Source organism: Mytilus galloprovincialis, chromosome 12 (genome assembly GCF_965363235.1).
Source record: "Mytilus galloprovincialis chromosome 12, xbMytGall1.hap1.1, whole genome shotgun sequence".
Classification (NCBI taxonomy): Eukaryota; Metazoa; Mollusca; class Bivalvia; order Mytilida; family Mytilidae; genus Mytilus; species Mytilus galloprovincialis.
Window position 1 is genome coordinate 72,402,284 of NC_134849.1, and position 23,654 is coordinate 72,425,937.

The following is a 23,654-nucleotide window of genomic DNA, read 5'->3' on the forward strand; positions in this document are numbered from 1 at the left end:
AGTTTATTCATCATTTAAAATATATTTGTTGTCAGCTTGACCTTCATGCACTCATTTACATTGATCACATTCCCCAAAATAGAATTCACCGTTTTCAGAATCTAATGCATCCTGGGTAATATTTTCAAAAGTGTAAACCAAAACGTCCTGATTGGTTAAAAATGTCATAAACAATGAAAATCTAACCAATGACGTGATGTTATTTTCATTTTGGGGTACGAACAATGAAATTACCCATGATGCTTTAGATTCTGAAATGGCCAATTCTGGACATTACATTTTTTTAAAATAAAGTGTGATCCATTTAAAGGAGAATGGAAATTTTGTTGACCATTTTTAATTTCCACTCTGAAAAGCAACACTGTAAACAATCATCTGGCATTTTAACATGGAGGAAAATAATTAAAAATTGACATCTTGCTTTTTACTCTCCTGTACAACAGCTATTTTTTTAAACTTAAACACAAGTTGAATTTAAAGTTCATAAAGTTTTCAGACTAAGTAGACTACAATCATACCTGTTCAAATTTGTAATTCTGCAGTATTTAACAACAAACTAAACACATAGAATTGTTAGATATAGGCAAACAATATAATTCATGACAATTGGCATTTCAAAAATATGAATAAACAATTTGCATTTCAACATGGCAGTGGTTAAATATAGGAGGTGAATAATGTGAGGACAATTAGTAAAAGCAGGAGGTATGATAACAGCCACAAGAGACCCAGGGAAAATAATAAAACACATTTTTGTGTGAGGCACCAAGAATGATGCATACAAAGCAATTCCTGTTCATGGGTGGTCAAATTTAATATTTTTTGAAGATCATGACATTCAAAATGTGTTCTTGATCAATATAAGTTTTGTTAAAATCCCAGCATTGTGTATTTTGTGGCCATGGACAACCAAATATGTTTTGGCAGAGAGAATCCTTTTGAAATACCAAGTTATACCTACATTTATTTATTATTGAAAATTTAGCAAAAAAACAGAGACGTTTCTCAAAATTCATAATTTTTTACAACAAAATCTAAGGTTGGACTATAATTTTGATATCAGGTTACAGTCGAATGGAAAGCATAACAATAATTGTTGAAAAAAGGACATCTTTCTCAAAATTTCAGATTTTTTTTACAAACTTTTGAAAATTTTTACCATAACTTTTATCCATTTCACACAAAGAGAAAGTGACCTTCCTTTTATATATATCAATGGTGTGCATCCAAATTTTGAAAAATTTTCAAAGTGCTTTTATCACCAAGGAAAAATGAGGTATTTTTCCTTGGCAATATTTTTGAATAGTTTTGTATAAATAAATCTATATTTTCTTTATTTCTTTAAGGATGAATTAAAGTGTTAGAATGTCAACATGTCAAAACTAAGTAAAGGCTAAATGCAAATAATTCACATTTCAAAGAGAATATAATTAGACTGTCTTTCTTAATTCTGGATTAGGGATTAAGGTAAACTTGAGGTAAAGCTATTAGCACCTTCAAAATGTTACAATAAGACTATAATTAGCTATTTCCTATTTAAGATAAAAATACAATAGAAGTGTTATATTTTTGTTACATAATTTTATACTTTAACTATACATTGTAATTGATAAAAAGGTATCTAAGGGACCATATTTTTAATAGCAAGGTTTTAAATAATTACTCTCCCCTTTTTGGGAGTTATGTATTTTGATTGGTCAAGTAACTTTGATATACATTAAATGATTATTGAGAGAGGGGAGATGTGTTTTAGAAAGGGACTTGGATATATTAACTTGATGTAATTTAGAGGATTGGATAATTTTAGGCTTTGTCACATCATGGTGACTTAGTCCCATATTCGTATACATGTATGACTTGTGTTGTAAATATAAATGCTTATCTATTCGAGAATAATTAATGTGTACAATCATCAAACTTAGTGTTTTATTGACTTCTTGTGCGTTATACAAAGAAAACCAGACAATGCATTACATATGCTCTACCATCATTATTCACCTAGTTCCCCTACAAAATAATATGATCAGAACTGGGTCGCAGAATGTCAGCTAGTTCCCCCACTTATTGACATGCGATCCAGTCCGGTCATACTTTTATCATGGTAAGTATGACAGACCCAACCATTACTATAGAGCTCTTGCCAACTAATCAATAGAGTCTTAATTAATGAACTTAAACTTTAATGATGGATGATCAGTGGCGGATCCAGAACTTTTCATAAGGGGGGCCCGGGTCAGTCATGCTTCAGTGATTCTCTATATAATCAACCAAATTTTTCCCAGGAAAGAGGGGGCCCGAGCCCCCCAGGACCCCCCCCCCCCCCCTTAAATCGCCTATGATGATTTGCCGGTACGTAAAGGTTTAGCATGAAGACTATTATTAAAGCTTCAAATCAACACAATGGTAAAAATAACTATAACTCAAAAAAACAAAAATATAATTAAATAATACAAACTGAAAAATACCGCTTTTTGTTAACCGTGAGAAAAAACCAGCCCCAGATTCCCATAGCTTCTCAAAATTTGAAGGTTCCAATATCTTGTTTATTTTTTCAGCATGCAACCGTTTACGTTCTACAAAATAGACAACAAATAAAAATGTTTACATCATAAACAAACAAAAAATAAACAACAGGAATAATTAATAAGATCACTACATACGGTCTACAATAACTATCACAACTGAAGAGAGCACACACTACTTTTAACATTTCAATAACTGAGTGTTCAGAAATTATTGCGAGGTTTTGATTATTGCAAAAAATGGGACAGAGTTATGAACGCAAAAATTAAAACTCACATTTTGAAATATTTTATATGAATTAAACAGGATTTTTCTCAAAATCGTAAAAAAATAAAATCGCATTTAAGTCTAAAATGACAAAATCGCAATAATAATTGCACACAATAATTTCTGAATTTACAGTACCTGTATATTCAGACACATTTGTGTGGATCTATTAAAGGGATTGTTGAACAACAGTCAACAGATTAAAATGTGGTATACATTGTTGCCATATCGGATTAAGTTAGTTATAAGTAATACTTTCAATTTTGGCGAAACCTATCCAGTGGCAATTTCCACAATAATAAAAAGGTTGCTAAAACTTTAGGAAATATTGCATTCAAATTGTGTAAATTGTGAATTTCTAATTTACATGAAACCATAACTCGACAATAAAAACATCACAAAAATTTCTAACTTTTCAGAAAATTGAAAGCAAGCATGCCATCTTCAGTTTTGTATAACAAAAATATGATGCAAAGAACTACACTACAGTTCATGTTATTTTTGCTTTTTGCTAGCCTCAGTGGACAACCCTTCCATGTCCAAAAAAATTATGATTCTTTATGAATTTAGTCTGCTTATATCTATAGGTTGTAATTGTAAGCATCATGATTACACGAGGGAAAACAGCATTTCCTGGTCATAGGGTAGGCAGGTTGGGCTAGCTACGATTTATGCCCAACTTATGCCCAAACCCATTTAGTATTGTTGAAAAAAGCTGAATTCACCAGTTAAAGTGTAATATTTCATAGCTCTATATAAATGCCATAGTAAAGCTGTTCATTAGTTTAATATCTGAGCGCTAGTAGGTTCATTGCTATATCCCGAAGTCATAGTGAAGGTCTTTATACTTTGTGCCTAATTCATCTAAGGCATCTTGTAAGTCTCTTTAGAGCTTTATATCTAATCTTTAGTGAAGGTCTTTATAGCTTTATACGTAAGCCACAGACTAGGATTTCATAGCTTCAGGGTTTGAAATTAGCAGGGGACCACTCGCCAATGGTCCCTTAAATTGGTGTGGGCTCCTCTAAAGTTTCTGCTTTTCTTGTATAGAACTATATATATTGGCTACAAAAATTAAGCTGTTAGCAACCATTGCCAAAACCTTAACTTTGTATCAAAGACATGGTGTAGGTTTCAATATATTTAACATATTTATAGTTAAGCTTTTGTGTACATGTGTATGTCTTCATAGCTTTATATTTAGGCCATACTGTTGACTTAGTCCTTCTATCCTTATATTGATATCTAAGCCATAGTGTAGGTCTTCACAGTTTACTATCTAATTTAAAAGTAGGTTTTCATAGCTTTATATCTAAACCATAGTGTAGGTCTTCATAGCTAAATATCTAGTTTTTAGTGTAGGTCTTCATAGCTAAATATCTAGTTTTTAGTGTAGGTCTTCATAGCTAAATATCTAATTTTTAGTGTAGGTCTTCATAGCTTAATATCTAGTTTTTAGTGTAGGTCTTCATAGCTAAATATCTAGTTTTTAGTGTAGGTCTTCGTAGCTAAATATCTAGTTTTTAGAGTAGGTCTTCATAGATTTATATCTAAACCATAGTGTCCGTCTTCGTAGCCTTATATCTCAGTTGTAGCGTAGGTCATAGTGGCTTAATATCTAAGCTGTATTGTAGGTATTCATTGCTTAATATTTATGCCATAGTGTGATAAATTGTTGAGAATTTAAAAATACCCACAATTTTTCTCTAAAAACGGTAAGAGCATTTTATTTCTTTTAACAAATTTAAAAAGGATTTTTTTTTTTATAAGTATTGGAATAGTGCAGTGTTTATTAAACTATTATAGCATCTATTGATTGGCATAATTCTGAAAACATCATGGAAATAATTTATATTTTATTTGACACAATCTTCGTGGAAAGTAAAAAGGACTTATTATTTAAAGGATAAGCTAAAGCTACTGTGGATTCATAATTATTAGTGGAATACCAACTTTCGTGGATTTCGTAAGTATAGGTTAACCACAAATACAAATGTCTAAAGAAATACAAATTTTCCTAAGGCTTGTAAGGAGACTTGAACAAAACCACAAAATCAAATATGCAATTTGTTTTTTAAATCCACCAAAAATTGGTATCCCCCCCCCCCCCCCCAATAAAAATGAATCCACAGTAATTTTTAACATCATGCATGTCACACAACATCAATTATGGAACAATGTAACAATAACATGCAGTTTTACATATATAAATAAACATGCACACATACATACCCTGAACAGCTATTTTTGAAAATGAAAGAAGAATATAGTCGAAACCTTAAACTGTTAATCTGTTTTGTTTCAGAATTTGTTCTCATCTTTACAAGACAAAATGCTCTTTGGACTTTTTGTGATTTTGATTCCTATGGATTTCAGTAATGACTCATTGCCATTGTTGGACAAGGAATTTCTAATGTTCTTCCTTGTGACACACATACTACTCACATTCAAACAAGAATGTGTCCATAGTACACGGATGCCCCATCCACACTATCATTTTCTATGTTCATTGGACCATGAAAATGGGGTAAAATCTCTAATTTGGCATTCAAATAAGAAAGATCATTTCATAGGGAACATGTGTACAAAGTTTCAAGTTGATGAGACTTCAACTTCATCAAAAACTACCTCAACCAAAAACTTTAACCTGGAGCAGGACAACAAGACAGACAAACGACAAGGGACGAACAGACCAGAAAACATAATGCCCATAAATGGGGCATAAAAATCGGCATAAAAATTTATGAAAATTTGACAGGAAATGAATTTGAATTCCCCTGTTTAAATTCAAATGCAAATTCACAGCTAGCAAAATATTTTCAGTAGCACATAACTTTTTAGCTTGACAATTAGATGGCTTAAAATGTAAATTTTAAGTACAAATGTGACTTTCTGAATCGGAAAAGGTGCAAAATAGTTCAAACCATTATAATAATGTACTCTAGATTGAACATAATTTCACTCGCTAACATATAACTATTATTACTTAATTTCCACATTATTTGACATTTCGTCAATTGAAAATCTCATTTTACTGGTCCAACAAACAAGTTAAACAATGGACCCAATGTTCTATATATGCAAAATCAGCACAGTGTTCAATTCTGCTTTTCTGAATCTAAAGAACTATGGGTAATCTCACTGTTCAAATCTAAAATCAAAATAATGTAACATCATTGGTTGAATTTCGATTGTTTATGATATTTTAAACCAATCACAATGTTTTGGTGTACACTTTTGAATATATTACCCAGAATGCATTGTATCATGAAAAAGCAAATTAGTAATAAACAAACTTACTGTCTCCCCTTCCTTTGATTCCAAGAACTGTTTCCATGGGAACATCCATACGAGGAATGGTTAAACAATTCGGTGGCAGCATTATCTCCCTTAGACTCCCAAAGTTACATTCTGTCGGGAGAAGTCTATAGCAGCTAGCATGGGCCTGAAATATGAATATGTCACAAATTATCTTCCTTAGACTCCCAAAGTTACATTCTGTGGGCAGTAGTCTATAGCAGCTAGAATGGGCCTGAAATATGAAAATGTCACAAATTATCTCCCTTAGACTCCCAAAGTTACATTCTGTCAGAAGAAGTCTATAGCAGCTAGCATGGGCCTGAAATGCAGTAATGAGATGTGTATTTATCTCCCTTAGACCCCTTAAACAATTAGGAGGCAGCATTAACTCCCTTAGACTCCCAAAGTTACATTCTGTCGGCAGAAGTCTATAGCAGCTAGAATGGGTATGAAATATGAGAATGCCACACATTATCTCCCTTAGACCCCTTAAACAATTAGGAATAGGAGGCAGCATTATCTCCCTTAGACTCCCAAAGTTACATTCTGTCGGCAGAAGTCTGTAGCAGCTAGAATGGGCCTGAAATATGAAAATGTCACAAATTATCTCCCTTAGACTCCCAAAGTTACATTCTGTCGGCAGAAGTCTATAGCAGCTAGAATGGGCCAGAAATATGAGAATGTCACACATTATCTCCCTTAGACCCCCTTAAACAATTAGGAGGCAGCATTAACTCCCTTAGACTCCCAAAGTTACATTCTGTCGGCAGAAGTCTATAGCAGCTAGAATGGGTATGAAATATGAGAATGCCACACATTATCTCCCTTAGACCCCTTAAACAATTAGGAATAGGAGGCAGCATTATCTCCCTTAGACTCCCAAAGTTACATTCTGTCGGCAGAAGTCTGTAGCAGCTAGAATGGGCCTGAAATATGAAAATGTCACAAATTATCTCCCTTAGACTCCCAAAGTTACATTCTGTCGGCAGAAGTCTATAGCAGCTAGAATGGGCCAGAAATATGAGAATGTCACACATTATCTCCCTTAGACCCCCTTAAACAATTAGGAGGCAGCATTATCTCCCTTAGACTCCCAAATTTACATTCTGTCGGCAGAAGTCTATAGCAGCTAGAATGGGCCTGAAATATGAAAATGTCACAAATTATCTCCCTTAGATTCCCAAAGTTACATTCTGTCTGCAGAAGTCTATAGCAGTTAGCATGGGCCTGAAATATGGTAATGTAATAATCTGTAAGAACAGATCTTATTGGTCTGTTTGTCAAATGTGTATTTATTTACATCTAATCCTCCAATAAAGAACAATCATTTACAAATTATCTGTTAATTTGGAACCTTCCTGTACATTAGCTAAGAATTTCTAAGGCCTAAATTAATATATTGTTTGTTTCCCCAATCACTACCCTTCCAAGCCAGGTGTGGGTAGGTAGTTTGGGAAATTTTCCAAAAAGCTGGAACAATATCATTTGATTCGGGAAGCCTTAAAAATTTGAAATGAATAAAATAATATTTGACTTAGTTTTAACAATACAATTTTCTGAGTCATACCGTTTTTGCAGGGTCGGTCAGGATTGGGAAAACAAACAATATTTTATTTTAGGCCTAAACTTTTGCCATAGGTATGTGACTAGAATAACAAACTAAGTACTGAATCTGACTTTTTTCAATTAAAGGCATTGAATGGTACAAACTAGTAAAAGTTGTCTCATTGACTATCATAACACCTTATTTTTAAATTGTAAAGAATCACTGAGTCCAGTGTTTCCCGAATCACTGAGTCCAGTGTTTCCCGAATCACTGAGTCCAGTATTTCCCAAAACACAGAGTCAAGTATTTCCCGAATCACTGAGTTGAGTGTTTCACTAGAATTGACATACTTACCGTAACTCCACACCATTCACATCGCATGCCTGACAAACATTCTGATGACCAGCAAGTCTTCTTACAAGCCAGACATTTTGAGTTAGCTGGAAGGTTCCCTTCTCTCCAGTGGTGATATTGTACAGCATTTACCTATAGACAGAAATTATTGGTTATGCATGTCTGTATATTACTTATGCCACAAAAAAATTGTGTTTGTTAAGAGTGCCCTTCTTAAAATAGTAGGGTTGAAGAGTCATGATTGTTTTGGTCACATTCCAGACCAGGTGCTCCGCTGGGCGCTGCTTTATACAACCGCAGAGGTTGATCCCTGAACAGTTGGAGCAAGTATGGACACAACATTCAAGCTTGATACAGCTCTGAATTTGAATTGTGATTAAATAGTTGACACAGCATAGGTTTCTGACACAGAATGAATTGGTCTAATGAACTTTAAAAAATGTTTTTGCTTTTGAGCAATACACTATGCTGTTGAACATTAATCCCCGAAAAAGAAAATATTTGAAGATATTTTCTTTTTAATTTCTGAATTCTGAAATGACAAAACAATGTACCCCCCCCCCCAAGTTCTTACCCCCCTCCCAATTTTTTTTTACCTCTCCCTTTCCCTTTATCCAAAAATAATCTCAATTTAAATTTCTAATGGTGTTTGCAACAATAACTACTCATTTAAATACATCATCAAATATCAAAATATAAAATGACATACAGTCATGGTTAAAATTAATATTAATTAATAGTAACTTCTAATAATATATTTACAGCTAATCATCTCAAGACAATCATCATTTCTTAATACATAATTTTCAAGCAGTGTAAGGGAGGTAATAAAACATATATATAACAGTATTCTTTGAATGGAATTTGATTACCTCTCTTACACTGCTTTTAAATTGTCTAAATTGTCCTTTAACCAGAAAAAAACTTGTTTTTCCACCTTTTTTGTCCCTACTTGCTAAAAGATTTGAGCCATAACCCCCCTTACCATCTCTTTGTAATATGGAAACTTGTGGTATACTTAAACACAAGTTATTGACTGGAAACTACAGAAATGCTTATTTTGGCCTCTTTTTAGGCCCTTTATTTATTCCTAAACCTTTGGAACCATAACTCCCAAAATCAATCCCAACCTTCCTTTTGTAGTTATAAACATTGTATTGATTTCAATTAACTTATACTAAAGTTATTATCCAGAAACCATCTGTCTTTGGACGGCGCTGACGCTGACGTAAGTACTTGAACACAAAAATACAGATTCAAACAAATATAATACAACATGTACAATAATAACTGTACCTTATGTGGACCATAAGTTGCACATTCTTTACAATCACTGACAGAGAAATCGGAACAGTCTTCATGTGCATAATATTCACAAACTGTGGAGAAAAAAAAATAATACATAATATTAAAAGAGGTACAGTTATATGTATTAACATAGAAATAGGAACAGTCATCTTGTGCTTATTATTCCAAAACTATCAAAAGAAAATAGTAAAACAGAATATCGAAATGGCAGTCTTTACACTCAACCACAGGCCCACTAGCCCGGGCTTGTAAAAATGCTGTTAGACCTGTAAAAATTATATACACAGGCTAATAGAATCTAACTAAAATTTTCATAATATTCAGCTTCAGGCGTCTGTAGATTCAAAATTTTGCATGAAGACTGAACACAGGAGTCATGGATATGGGAACAGGCTTCATGTGCATAATATTCACTACCCTATTTTCAAACTGGAGTATTCACCATTTCAGAATCCTTTTGTTTTGTGGGATATTTCATTGTTTGTAATACAACTGGAACCAATGGAAATCTGCCAGTAACAGCATGTCTCATTTTATCTTTTTCAATTTCATTGAGAGAAGACAAAATAAAACTGGTATAAGTATAACGCCTTTTTCTAAATAAATAACTCTCGATTTCTAAATATAGAACTTATTTTCACATCAAATAGTTTCAGCAATTTCTAAATATAGAACTTACTTTCACATCGGATAGCTTGACTATCCTCCAATCGTCTACGACAAACATTACAAAATTTTCTTTTAAAATGGCCTGCTTCTGACCAACTATGGGCTACTGGATTCTACAAAAAGAACTTTAACTGTAGTTTGACTTGTAATCTGACAGCTTGAACTAGTTGAATGTGAATGTTAATTAAGCAAACATCAATTAAAGTAATCGGACAGAATTTGTTAAATTTTCTGAAGTCTAAGAATTCCTGTTTTTAGCATGATAACTGATTTCATCTATTTTCATGGATATCAATTTTTGTTAAATAAGAGTATTTGTATTTTTGTAAACATTCGATTTCTTAGTTCCGTCAAAATCTGTGTACAATATACAATCTATTGGACGCCAAGTGATAAGAAAAGCTCACTTTTCCCTTTACACAAGGTGAGCTAAAAATGTTAATAAAGGACAATTACTCCTATACAAGGTAAATTGACAGTTTTGATCATTGACTTATTTGGACATCTTTATTTCTGATTGTTTTACTCAGTAGAGTTTCTCTCTATTTATTATAGTTTCAACATTATTGCTGAAAATTCATCGTTCAGGGGCAAAAACTCCTATATGAATTTTTTTTTCGAATTCTCTGCTAATCTTTATTTGGTGTTGGCAGTTATCGTCTATCTGTTTTAACTTTCATACATTCATGCATAAGCAATTAAAAACTTACCTTAATCAAATTAGTAGCAATACTAGAACAAGCTGAGACAACTGTTTTTAAACATCTTTCATGGACAACAAAATTACAAACTGAAAAAAATATATACATTTTTAGTTTGTATTTTACTCTTTAAAATGTACATGTACATGTTTTTAAAAATATATATCTAATCCTTTATATAGATAAAGAAGATGTGGTGTGAGTGCCAATGAGACAACTCTCCATCCAAATAACAATTTATAAAAGTAAACCATTTTAGGTCAATGTAAGGCCTTTAACACGGAGCCTTGGCTCACATCGACCAACAAGCTATAAAGGGCCCCAAAATTACTAGTGTAAAACCATTCAAACGGGAAAACCAACAGTCTAATCTATATAAAAAACGAGAAACGAGAAACACATATAAATTACATAAACAAACGACAACTACTGTACATTTTAATTTTTTTAATTTTATTTTGTACATTCATTTTCAAATCAAAGATTCAAGTTGAGTACACCTGCCTCATGCTACATAAAATCTCACAACCTTAGTGTTGACAGGATTATGAGTGATACAGTAGTTTTAATTACTTAGACCACTAGCTATAGGCCACAAAAGCCCCTTGTACTATCCCATCCCTAAATAATGCTAAAGGGCACCGGCTCAGACATTGTCAGACCACCATTTTTAATAATTAGAGAAGCTTTAAGTCACTCACTTAAGATATACTTATGTTAGAGTGTAAAGCTGGACAGAAGGACATTGAGGATAGTATTTATAGATTCTACCTCTGTCAGTGGAATACGATACTTCTCCATTCATAATCATGGTGATAGTTATATTTTAAAATTTTAAAATTTTAAAAACAAGACTTGTAATATTTAAAATTAAGAAATAACTGTTGCAAGCTATACTTTATTGTAATTTTAACATGTATAGGCATTATATTCGTGATTATTTTTGCCTGAGCGATAGTGAGTAAGCTCTTCCATGAAATGTGATTTTTCAGAGGGAGGAATTTTGAACAGCCAGCATAAGCGGTTGTCGTATCTAGGTCAAATGTGTCAATTTCAAATTGCAACACTTATAGTCCTAATAAATGAATTAGTAACAACATGTGCATCATTTAAGAGGTTGGAAGTTTTTTAAGTTAATCAAATATATTAAATGCATGCCAGTTTGATAAAATTCATTATTCTGCAGTAGTCAATTTACGCATGTGCTTACAAATTTTATTGGATTTAGAGCATGGGTTTATTCACAAAGCGAATGAAGCAAGTCATATTATGATGCTAAGAACTTAGTATAAACAAGGAGTAAGAGCAAAGACTGGTCGGCTCGGAGGTAAAACAATGTGTCCAGTAAGGGGGACATGTCTTTATGCAGACGGTTACCTTGTGGTAATTACGGACTGTTAATCAAGCTCAGTGTGTTAGTCTAGAACAAAGTAGGGTTTATCATGTTCATATTTATATCACAGTAACATGATCTCATTCTGAATCTACATTTAAGTTGCCACTGGAAGTTGAACAGCCATCAATTCATCCACTTAAAAACACTTATATTTTCAATTGTAATTGTCAAGAGGAGAGTACTACTATATATATATATATATGGTATTGCATGAAATGCAGTGCTGGGATCTGTTTTTTCTAATGATTTAGAGGATATTATACGATCTTCACAAAGGATATGAGCTCATACTCCCTGTCAGTTTCTATTACATCCTCAAGCAAGAAACATAGGTAAATATAATACTAGATATGATTCAAAAACGGAAACAGTCTGTGAGTTTTTCTCATTGTTGGAGGTTAGGTTGTACAATGTACGTTGACCTTCAGTTGTTAACATATCTATGTCATTTGGTCTCTTGTAGAGAGTTGCCTCATTGTTAATAATACCACTTCGTCTTAAATGTCATTCACTAGTTTGCTGATCAAATAAAAGAGAATTAAAAAATTTCAGTTTCATTTTGAATATAAGTTGTACAAGCATGACAAGTATCTACCATTATATTCTTTTCTGAAAATGACAGTAAACACATATTTTTTTGTTTTGCCTTAGGAATCTATATTCAATTTGAATACATTGGTTTCCAATCCTAATATAATTAATTCGTTTCCTTTCAATTGACCCTAATAAACAAAATGTACGACCACTACGCAGTACAACACTCATATCATTATTCAAAATTGTTTGATGTGGCAAACGTTTCATATTTCTGAACAGCATTATGACGTATCACACAAAAAGTGTTGCACTGTCTAGCCTAGAATGTACATTGTAAGACAACCTCTGTTTACGGTAAGAAATGTCTATTTATTTTTCTGTTCAGGGCTGTATTACAATTGCCTCAGTAATTATTCCATTTGTATGATAAGAAAATAGCAAGTGAAATAATAAATTTGATCTATGTGATTTTTGAAACTAAATGTGAGGGACCTCTTAGCTTCCCTATTTCTATTTACTAGACTCTATACCAGTGTGTGAGAAAAATGAAGTGTGAATGAATTAGACAGGATATTTATAAGTTGTCTGAATGGCCAATTAACAATAAATGATAAATATAATTCTTATAAATGTATTACATCATTGTGTATTTGTTTCAGAAAACCAACTCAATTTTGTCCAAATCAAATATATAAACAAGCCTCCCCCTTTTCATATATGTGAATTATTTATGTAAGGTGCATACCTAGTTGATAATATAAATTAATTCATGTAATTTGTAATGATAAAACAATTTTACATTATACAAATGTGTAAAATATCTTTAATTTCATTAAGAATACTTATAATCCAATGTTATTGTGATGAAAAAGGCAGAAAATCAACAAACTATCACATTTTTATTCAGCATTCTTTATAAATACATACATATGCAAATGTAAATTGCATTTTAAATGAGGTCAATACAGTATGAAATTGATGATGTTGTTTCAATTGTGGTAAAAACATGCAGGAAATGAATTAGGTCAGGTGACAATGAATGAAATAGTTTGACATGAATGAGTGGGTTCAATTGTTTATCAGGAAAGCTTGTTTATTATTGACTTACAAACCAATAAACATAAAGCACATTATAAATTCGCCTCGTCACCTAGTATACAAATCAAATTTATATGTACGATTTTAATTGCAGAAAATTGATTAAACCATTAATGCATCTAAATAGCATTACCTGGTCCAATTAATAAACGTGTGTACTTTATTTTTCACCGTATTTTAATGAGGTGGCGTTCAACCGGCTGTTTATACTGACATCTTGGAGGGACCTTACCTTCACAGACGAATCCTTGCCCTATAAGCCCCCATAACATATCGGTACAATGATGACAATAAGTGGGCTTGTGAAAAGTCTTCTTGATGAAAAAATGCCCGTGTCCGGGGTCGTCCGGGGTAATTCCTCCACCCTGTCCGCGGACCATGTTTTCCGAATCATCCATTAGAACGGAGATGATCAACCTTCAGTGACAATACACATCTCCAATTCAGCTTTGTCCGGGCGAAACAATTCGTGAACAGGTGGATTGAAAACATGGAAAATGTACTAAACACTTCATTTTGAGGTTTTATATATTCCAGTGAGTTGAAAAACATGTATTAACTGTCTTAATCGAACCATTTTTACTCTTCCACGGAAATGAGGGATGTGACATGAAAAAGAGGCTACATTCCGCGGAGAGTCGGATTCAAAGCCTGCGCCGGGGGATGCTGAGCAATCGATCGATGCCATTGATCTTACAAATATAATACGAAGAAAATAGAACATTAGCTTCGAATTTTCTTTAAAAACAACCAAATATATGCCGAATTTATAAGCTACTTAGAATGTGATTGATTGATTTGTGAAATTTAAATAAAGATTTTCTAATTATATGCACACAGTCACATAGAATACTATTTTGCAATTTATAGACAAACATTGTTGCAATCATTATCAATCAATATATTTATGTATAAATATATGTCCAATCAATTTATTTGATATAAATTATTTTGTTCAAATCAAGAATATTTTATACCTATTACAAATCCTTGTTTAAAATGCAATTCCTAAATTCAATTTCTGATTAATTTTATCAGGGGCGGATGCAGGAATTTTCGAAAGGGGGGGGGTGCTAACCCAGGGCACCCAGGGCAAAGGGGGGGGGGGTGCAAAACATATGTCCCGATACAAATGCATTGATCGGCAAAAATAAAGGGGGGGTGCGCACCCCCGGAACCCCCCCCCCCCCCCCCTGGATCCGCCACTGATTTTATCATTTTATATCATATATATTTTATCATGATGATTTTGATTTTTTTTTTTGTGTTATTAATCCATTTTAGAACAGTTAAACTGTGATATAATATTTAAATATTTTTAAATAGTTATCTGAAAACAAGCGCGGACGTCAACGAAAACGTTTCATAATATTTCAACATTAACGCGGACGTCATCGAAAACATGTACCATATGAATTCATAAATTTGATATGAAACAGACGTTACGGTAATCGGTGATAGGTTTTCGTTGTCCTGTATATTTTATTTCCCAAATTACATAAACTAAGAAAATGTGTAACTACAAGAAATAGACAATTTAATAATTGATCTGGATTGGGTTTACCAGAGACATATATACATGTGTATATATGTCTCTGGGTTTACCAAATAGAGAATGATTTGGAAAAAACATGAATAGAGAAAAATGGGGGGAGGGATTGAAAAATAATAGGGAGAAAAAGTATGAAAATTAATTGCAGAGAATGAAGAATTTAGTTGATAGAAAATAGAAAATCGAATTAAGCGTAAAATCATTTTTATGCGATTAACAGAATAACCTTTATTCTGAATATAATGAAAATGTACTAGAAATTATGAGGGGGGGGGGGGGGGGGAATTGAAAACTATTGGCAAAAAATAAAGAATAGAGTGAAATGGGTGTTTAAATATAAAGAATAGAGAAAAAATGCATAACAAGTTAAAATGAAGCAAAGTCACCCTTTAAGGTCAATCACTGATTATCAACACTTTATTTACATCATTCATATGTAATCTAAAGCCAATTTCCGCCGTATACCACAAACTACTTAAAACCTTTACTATAAATTCTTCCTTACATAAATTTATCATGTAACGAAAATTGGTTTTGAAATTTTTGAATGTTCTTATTATAAACAGAGACATCACTCTGTTATAAACGAGATTTATATTTTAATTTTTACAGAGCCCGTGAATTTAGAAACGGTCATTGGAAACTTATCGATCTTTTAAACAGATTTTTTTTCTGAAAGGTTGTCATTTCAACACCGCATATCTTTGAATATTGTCTTTGTTTTTGTATCAACATTGAAATATAACTAAATAAGTATTCCTAGTGCAGTTATGAACACTTAATTACGGTCCTATTGGTATTTACATTTTATTGCACACGACCGGCTATTACGTGCATCGGAGTAAAACTAGCTAAAGACTTATTTCATTCTGATCTAAAACAAACTAATTAAAAAATCAGAATTCATGCAACTCGCGTGCTCGTCAAATAAGGATAACAAAATCAGAGATCCATCTTTTACTTAGATTGGACTGACTTGACGAAACTGCTGGCCATCACGGTAGGCCATATCAACCACACTGGCCTGTGAACATTTCTAATTTACGGGACAATCCCCTTGGAGAGATGTTGACACAAAATTTTAAAGCATCAATTTCATCGACTGAATTCCCCAAAACAGTTTTCATATTCATTTAAATCAACGAATATATGGAATTAATTGAAAGGTTATTTTGTGCTCCACACCTCACCACCGCCTGGGAATTTTTGAGAAGATGGTAGACATATGCATGACGTTCTGGACAACAAATAAATCTAAAGACAAAAAAAGCCTGACCAATTAACGGAGCTTAAAATTGCCTTTTTAGGGAAAAACTATTTAAGGTTAGGAAATGGCTAACTAAGCATAAAATGAAATCTCCTGCATGAGACCGTACAAAAAAGTAAAAACTTAAAGGTTCAGTAGTTCTGTGGGTTTTACAAGACAAGAAAATAATGATAAGAGGAAAATGCCAAAAAATATGAAATAAAGAGAATACGAGTGTGTAAAAGAGATGATGATTATTGTAGGAAATAAAAGAATAATACTGTCTACAAATCGAATGTACAGAATAAATTTAAGAAATCTGATTACAGAAGGATTCAATAGTGAAATCAATTCATGAGATTTACAGAACAAGCGCTATTTTAAAAGAGAAAAATCTAATCTTCATGTATTTTTGAAAATACATTGTTGGCCTAAACGTTAATTATACTATTTTTATGGGCCAATTTAATGCTTCCGAAATTTTAGCCTCAACTGGTGTTCTTACAAGTGGTTCTTCTCAATAATACAGTACTTCAATACTTATACTTATATATCTTGGGTGTAAACACATACATCCTATAACATCTCACCATACACATGTGTTTAAAGGTTCTAACACAACCATGCATGTGTGCATTATTATCATAGCAAACCAATTTCGAGGGTGAGGTGAATGTGACCACGAATTTTGATTTCAACGAAGTAAGATTTTTCTATATGCTTTTATTCAGACTTTGGAAAAACCACGAAAATACAATTTTCCATTAATCCATTCAGACTATTTGAATTTCAATTTACTCAAATCCTAAGGGTGACTGGGATCGAAAAATTGTAGCTTTGATCTTCCTACGATCAGCATAAGAACTCTTGTAAAAGTGGGTGTCCGTTTGTATGTTCGGGATGTTTAACGCAGCCATGTCCGCTCAGAATTGGAACATTAACTAGGATTTCTCGTGCAAAACTCTATGAGAGGTCCCTCGGTTACCTGTTGCCGATGGCTAAATTTCTGTTACAATTTAAAATGAATTTTTTTCCCAGAAGCATTACAAATTTATAACTAACTCTTTCAGATAAAACACAGACAAACAAACACACAAAGACGAAAAAACATGCATGGAACATACAACCTGATTTCGCACAGTACAATGATTTAGTCTGATCAATCGAATTTTAATATAAACCTAAAATCTATCCTTTCTTCAGAAAATTAATTTCCTTTTTCTTAGACAATGTTAAGCTTATGGCTTATTGCTGTGTTAGATATCTGTTTTTCGTTCATTTTTAGTACATATATTTGGCCGTTAGTGTTCTTATTTGAATTGCTTTACATTTGTCATTTCGAGGCCTTTTATAGCTGACTATATGCTTTTGCTCATTGTTGAAGGCCGAACGGTGGCCTTTAGTTGTTAATTTCTGTTTCATTTATGTTTCTTTTTGAGAGTTGTCTCATTGGCAGTCACATCACATCGTCTTTTTCATATTTCCAACAAATGTCTTATCTAAACCTCAAATTTTCCTATTTTTGTGTTTGTTTTTTTTTTTCAATATTTTAAAAGACGTCATAATTAATATAGCTCAAAGTCTTATAACAATTTTATTTCTTGTAGGCTCTGTGTTAAGAGTTTTACGTCCGCTGGATGTTTCCTGATTGTTACGTACTGTAGTAAGGGAAAACGATTATTTATTTATTAGTTCTTATCGGCTCAAACTAGATTCCGGTCAAGTTCTTCTAGTACTCGTAAGACGGTATATAGTGTATGTTGTATGTATGTAAGTTGGTTTTGTGCTTCTTGTCAATCTTATGAGTCGAGCAATTTGCAGCTGACAGTTTGTTATTTCTGCTGTGTTAAGGGTTACGCCGCTGGCCAGGTTAAGAGAGTTTGTGCGTTACGGTTGCTATATAAACAAATAACATTTAAAAAAAGCTACTGGCGTAAATGGCATTCCAACCTCAGATTACAGCAACAGAAGTGACGTATTGTAAAGCTATAATTGTGCCACAGTTTAATAACACTGATCCTTTTATCTGCAAAAACTGATGTGTTTCCCGAAACACTTAAGCATGTCTAAGTTACACAATACTACAAAATAAACCAACCATGTAGCCGTTTGCTAAGCTAACTATTTGTCTGTCAGTGTATGTTCTGCCTACCTTTTTTTTTTTTTTTTAAATCTGATGAAAATATGTTTGAAATACAACTTGGTGATTTTTTTTTTTGGGGGGGGGGGGGATATGTCATCCTTATCTATATCCTTTTGGACTCAGTCTTGGATACCAGACCTTACGGTTAAGCTTTCTAGAAGATTGACGCGCAGCATTAGATATAATAACCATTATGTTGCAACAGTTCTATTGGAGCTTTCGAATGAATTTATTGCCTATCACATGACATTCTGTTTGATTGGTTTATCTTCTCATTCAATTTCACTTCTTCAGTCCTACTAGTTGTTAAACAGGAAACAGTAAATTAAAATGAATATTATTCTTAGTCGTTGTGCTAACATTCAAAACAGGGGGCGGATCCAGCCATTTTAAAAAGGGGGGGGTTCCCAACCCAGGATAAAGGGGGGGAGTTCCAACTATATGTCCGCATTCAAATGCATTGATCGGCCAAAAAAAAGGGGGGTTCCAACCCCCGGAACCCCCCCCCCCCCTCTGGATCCGCCACTGCAAAAGCTAGTTCCCTGGGGTTATATCATGCATGGTCTCAGTACTGCTCAATTCTTTTTTATCAATGATATATATTTTTATTTATTAAGAACGGAACTCTGTGTGACAGTAATTATGCAGATGACAATACTTAATAACTGTTATCCAGATTATGACTCTATTCTAATGTCTACCTTAACAATCTTAATCACTTAAACTTATTTAATGTTTCAAACTTGATAAAATATAGGCAAACACTCATAAACAGGTTTAAGCAATTGGGTAAAGGACACGTTGCTCGGTTCTTTCGTGTACAGAGGCGGATCGATCCAGCCATTAAAAAAAAGAGGGTTAAACTATATGCTCCCAATCAAATGCATTGATCTTTAACAAAAAAAGGGGGGGTCGCACCCCCCACCCCCACCCCTTGGATCCTCTACTGCGTGTGAGTATACTTTCAAACTTCTTGGCATGGACATTGACTACCAGTTACATGCATGTCATTAACATATGCAGGAGGTTTCTCAGCAACTAAATATTATGAAACGGTTTGGAATCTATTTGAACAAGACAAGTAATTACGCTTATTGTATTTTATACATTTATTTGAAGCAATGCTTTCTTCTTCTTCTTCAAAATACTGCCCACATTCAACAAGATAATACTTGTATTCTGGCATGCAAGTTGCGCATGATTTAAAACAGGTTAAAAAATTGTTCTGTTGATTTAGTTGGTCAGTTGAGACTTGAATATCTCAAGAGACTTTGCTGTGGCGATACCCGGTGTCACTGTGTGGTCCACTCCAAGACGGTCGTGTTTATGAAGAATCATCATTCCTACATTCTTTGGTTGCTTGTTGTAATAGGTAAGAATGGTGTCCTGTCTATTGTTGCTATCTTATAACACATGATGAGTCGAGCTTCTTTCCGTCTTGTTTGTTAGCTTTTTCATCCTAATTCAGTTATCATGTTGCTGAAACTTGATCTATTCAATGCAGATCGTCTTGTACCTTTTCACCTTTATTCAATAGCAATGTGGTTTTACTGGTACGGGTATCATACTGTCGTGTCGTCCGCAATTTTTTGTCTTACTAACATTTTAAAGGTTTGCTCTTTGGTAGGTTCTGAGCTAATGCGGAGCCGGTTTTGATGTAAGAAACCAAGGTTACGGCTGACTTTTCTTGTGATGTTGTTAATCTCCGCATTTGCTGTCCTTTGGCACGGCATTTATAATGTACTGCTAAAATAGAAAAAGGACAAGGAATAGTACGAAGAGTTTGTGTATGAAAACTATTCAAGCTCTTATCAACAGTTAGAACAGGCGCGGATCCAGCCATTTTAAAAGGGGGGGGGGGTCCCAACCCAGAGTAAAGGGGGGTTCCAACTATATGCTCCCATTCAAATGCATTGATCGGCCAAAAATAAGGGGTTCCAACCCCCGGAAACCACCCCCCCCCCCTCTGGATCAGCCACTGTAGAAGTCGTTGTTTTTTTTATGTAGATTATCGATAAACTGTTCGGGTTAATCAAATTATTATTTTTTCGTTATAGTACTTTTCCGAATTGAACCCGGCATTACTGGACCATTTTATTTTTGTTTTTAATTTAAACCATATCTTAATTTAATTTTAAAAGCCAATAAATGTACGATTTACTTATTTATGAAAATATTCCCTATTACCCATGAAGGGGTGTTCATAAAATAGGAAGCTTATAGATATAAAAGAAAGAAAGATTGATTTGCTTAAATTTGCACGGTATGCCTTTACATGTTCTTTTAAATCTACATCTACATCTAATCTAGGTGTTCATGTTGTTGTTTTCGCTGTCTACTATTGGTACTGAATGTGTATCTGCTTGGTTTATTCAAGGATTTGTATAGTTAGTTTAACTAAACAAATCCTTGGTTTGTTGTACCTCTTAATTATAATAAACAGTTTGGACATGACCATTTTATGTTCTCCCATTTACTCATTTTGTTATAATCTTCTGGACTAATGTTACCACATTTGATGTGAACCCATAATTGACAATTGTCAAGTGACACAGCTGTAAGATTTTTTCAACAGGTTTAATTTTAAGTTGTACCATAAAGTTTTGCTTAATTTTTACAATTGTGCTTAATTTTTCTAAGTTGTTTACTGATTTTCGTGAAAAATCTCTCATGATGGTATCGTGATATGTGATCCAATGAAAACAAAACGTTCGTATTCTTATCCGTATATTCGTAAATTAGTTTATTCGAATTTCGTATAATAGTATATTCGTATTCGTATATCCGTATTCGTATTATGGGTGTAACATTGTTATTTGGAGTAATACGGTAATTATTCTCGGACTTTTTCATCTTGCTCGATTCGATGTTCCGAATGTATTGACATCCAAGATGGCGAATGTTGACTGACAGCTGATAAAGAATTGACAAATAGAGATTACACGTTGAACTTTCACTTTGACATAATCTAGTGTGATACTAACGTTTGCAAATGGAAAGAATATATTTTTTTAATTTTGCTGTAACCGTTTAGAAAAGGTTTGTATACTCCAAAATTCAATATAGTTGCCTTGGGTTGGGATAATGAATCACACCTCGAGCCCTTGGCCTTGTCATAATTTTTGTAATTTTGATTGATGTATTACATTTGTTGGATGGAAGTGAGAAAATATGGACACTTTCAACAAAAAATATTTTTTTAAAAACTTAACTGCAGTGTATATCTGTGCATGTTATGATGTTAATTCTTACCGCAAATTCACTTTCAGATCCAGAAATTTTCATATAAAGGGGGGGGGGGGCACTTACTGCCTATAAGTCTAAGTTAGCGATTGTGGTATCGGGTCTGTTCACTCCCAATACACATTCGCACCTAACACTAGTCTTAATTGTGACGTGTTGAAAGGCTATTTAATTTTTTTTGTGACACCTTTGACTCTAGGAAGGCATCACAGAAAAAAAAAATATGTGTGGACGATGTGATCACCTGAAATCATGTGCTTTGTGTCCTGGTTATTCCTTGTTGTTGTGTTGTTACAAATAAAGTATTAACAAGGATTTGTATAGTAAGAAGGATTGGAATCTCGCGGTTTATCGTAATCTCTTCCGCGGCGAGACTTCGGTACTCGCCACTATTACTACTACTACTACTCGTCACTTACGATATCGGAACGTGATTTTTTTGTACACATGCATCGAGTTGTGTTCTTATTTTTGTCACGTATAGACAATGTTGTAATGGTTAAGGACTTTATTCATTCTTTTAAAATGTAATTATTATTGATTTTCACTCAAGTTTCAATTGACGAAAAAGCATAATTTAACTGTTTTATTTGATGGAAGGTGTACATAACGACAGTTGACAGTGTGTTTGTATGTTAACTTCTGTAATTTTTTATTTTCAGTTAATTGTCAAAGAAATTTAAAAAAAAATCTTTTTCTTGTAAATTATGTCATTATAGCTATACATGCGAATTTGCATCTTCGGAAACCATCAATCTTGGGAAACAGGTGCAAAACAATTTTTGTGGCAAAAAAGAACTGACCACACATTTCAGGACGAATTACTGCATTGAGTTTTATACATATGTCATTCATCTGAGAACCACATTGATTTTTCAAGACAGAAAATCATCACAATTCCCTTATTTAGCAGTTTGAGCTTTCTTCAATACATTTTATCACCAATGTTTTACGTTTGTAAACATGTTTGAACGTTACTCTAGGCCAATTGAAAAACTTTATTCATTTTTCCGAAGCCACCCCCATTTTTTCTCCAGAACGCCATTTTTGTTGTAATCAACTCAAAAAAAAGGGAAAAATTAGGAAAACTACTGCACCAATCACTACGAAATTTATTCAATACACAAAGAAATCATATATCTATCAGAAAATATAAATATTTTCACTCATCTCCGTTTTTTGAGGAAGGAGTATAAAAATAGAAAATGATGTTAGGACCGCCCAATAGGCGTGATAGGGTGAGGTCACTTCGGTCAATATGCAAATTCATTCTATGGAGCTGTGTATTCTTACTGCGATCGTAAAAGTTATTCATAACACCAGAACCATTTTAAACTTTTATTTCAAGCATAATATTTGATAAATATAGATTGTAGATACTTACATATCGATGTCTATTTGTTTAGGTGATGCAAATGTCAGCCATTAATCAGAGCTAGTTTAGCATTTTCCAGATGCATCACGGGTAATCTCACAAAATCTCGCGCCGCAGAAGATATTATACTACAGTCTATGCAAAAGCCCACGAGATTCCAATCCTTCTTACTATACAAATCCTTGGTATTAATCAACAAAAATTAGGTTTAAAAATGACAACACATACATGACCTAAAACATTTGTAAAAGAGAGGCGGTCACTTTAATTTATTGTTTAAAAAAAACTGGAAAAAAAACATTGTCGGAATCATGAGCAGTGTTCTCCCAAGGGCCCTTTAGCATCATGGCAATGTGATGCTATCTGAAATGGTTTTCTTTCAGATTGTTTTATGGA

At 33.3% G+C, this 23,654-nt stretch overlaps 2 protein-coding genes across 7 annotated transcripts in view; one reads left to right on the forward strand and one right to left on the reverse strand.

The window, feature by feature from the left end:
• Positions 1 to 14,314, reverse strand: part of LOC143054754 (diacylglycerol kinase theta-like) — a 43,791-nt gene extending 29,477 nt beyond the window's left edge. For 5 of the 6 annotated variants that reach the window (XM_076227794.1, XM_076227793.1, XM_076227791.1 and 2 more), the window contains exons 1-7: positions 13,932 to 14,314; positions 10,678 to 10,757; positions 9,978 to 10,080; positions 9,287 to 9,369; positions 7,991 to 8,122; positions 6,091 to 6,235; positions 2,466 to 2,573 (exon numbers count right to left, since the gene is read on the reverse strand). In XM_076227794.1, the coding sequence (XP_076083909.1) occupies positions 2,466 to 2,573; positions 6,091 to 6,235; positions 7,991 to 8,122; positions 9,287 to 9,369; positions 9,978 to 10,080; positions 10,678 to 10,757; positions 13,932 to 14,097 (817 nt within the window). In that variant the 5' untranslated portion in view covers positions 14,098 to 14,314. The remainder of the gene's footprint in view (positions 1 to 2,465; positions 2,574 to 6,090; positions 6,236 to 7,990; positions 8,123 to 9,286; positions 9,370 to 9,977; positions 10,081 to 10,677; positions 10,758 to 13,931) is intronic. The other variant, XM_076227795.1, reaches the window with a different exon arrangement.
• Positions 14,315 to 21,515: 7,201 nt separating this feature from the next.
• LOC143054755 (phosphatidylinositol 4-kinase beta-like) overlaps positions 21,516 to 23,654 on the forward strand; it is a 28,767-nt gene continuing 26,628 nt past the window's right edge. The window contains exon 1 of the mRNA XM_076227796.1: positions 21,516 to 21,679. The gene's annotated coding sequence lies outside the window, so the exon portion shown is untranslated. The remainder of the gene's footprint in view (positions 21,680 to 23,654) is intronic.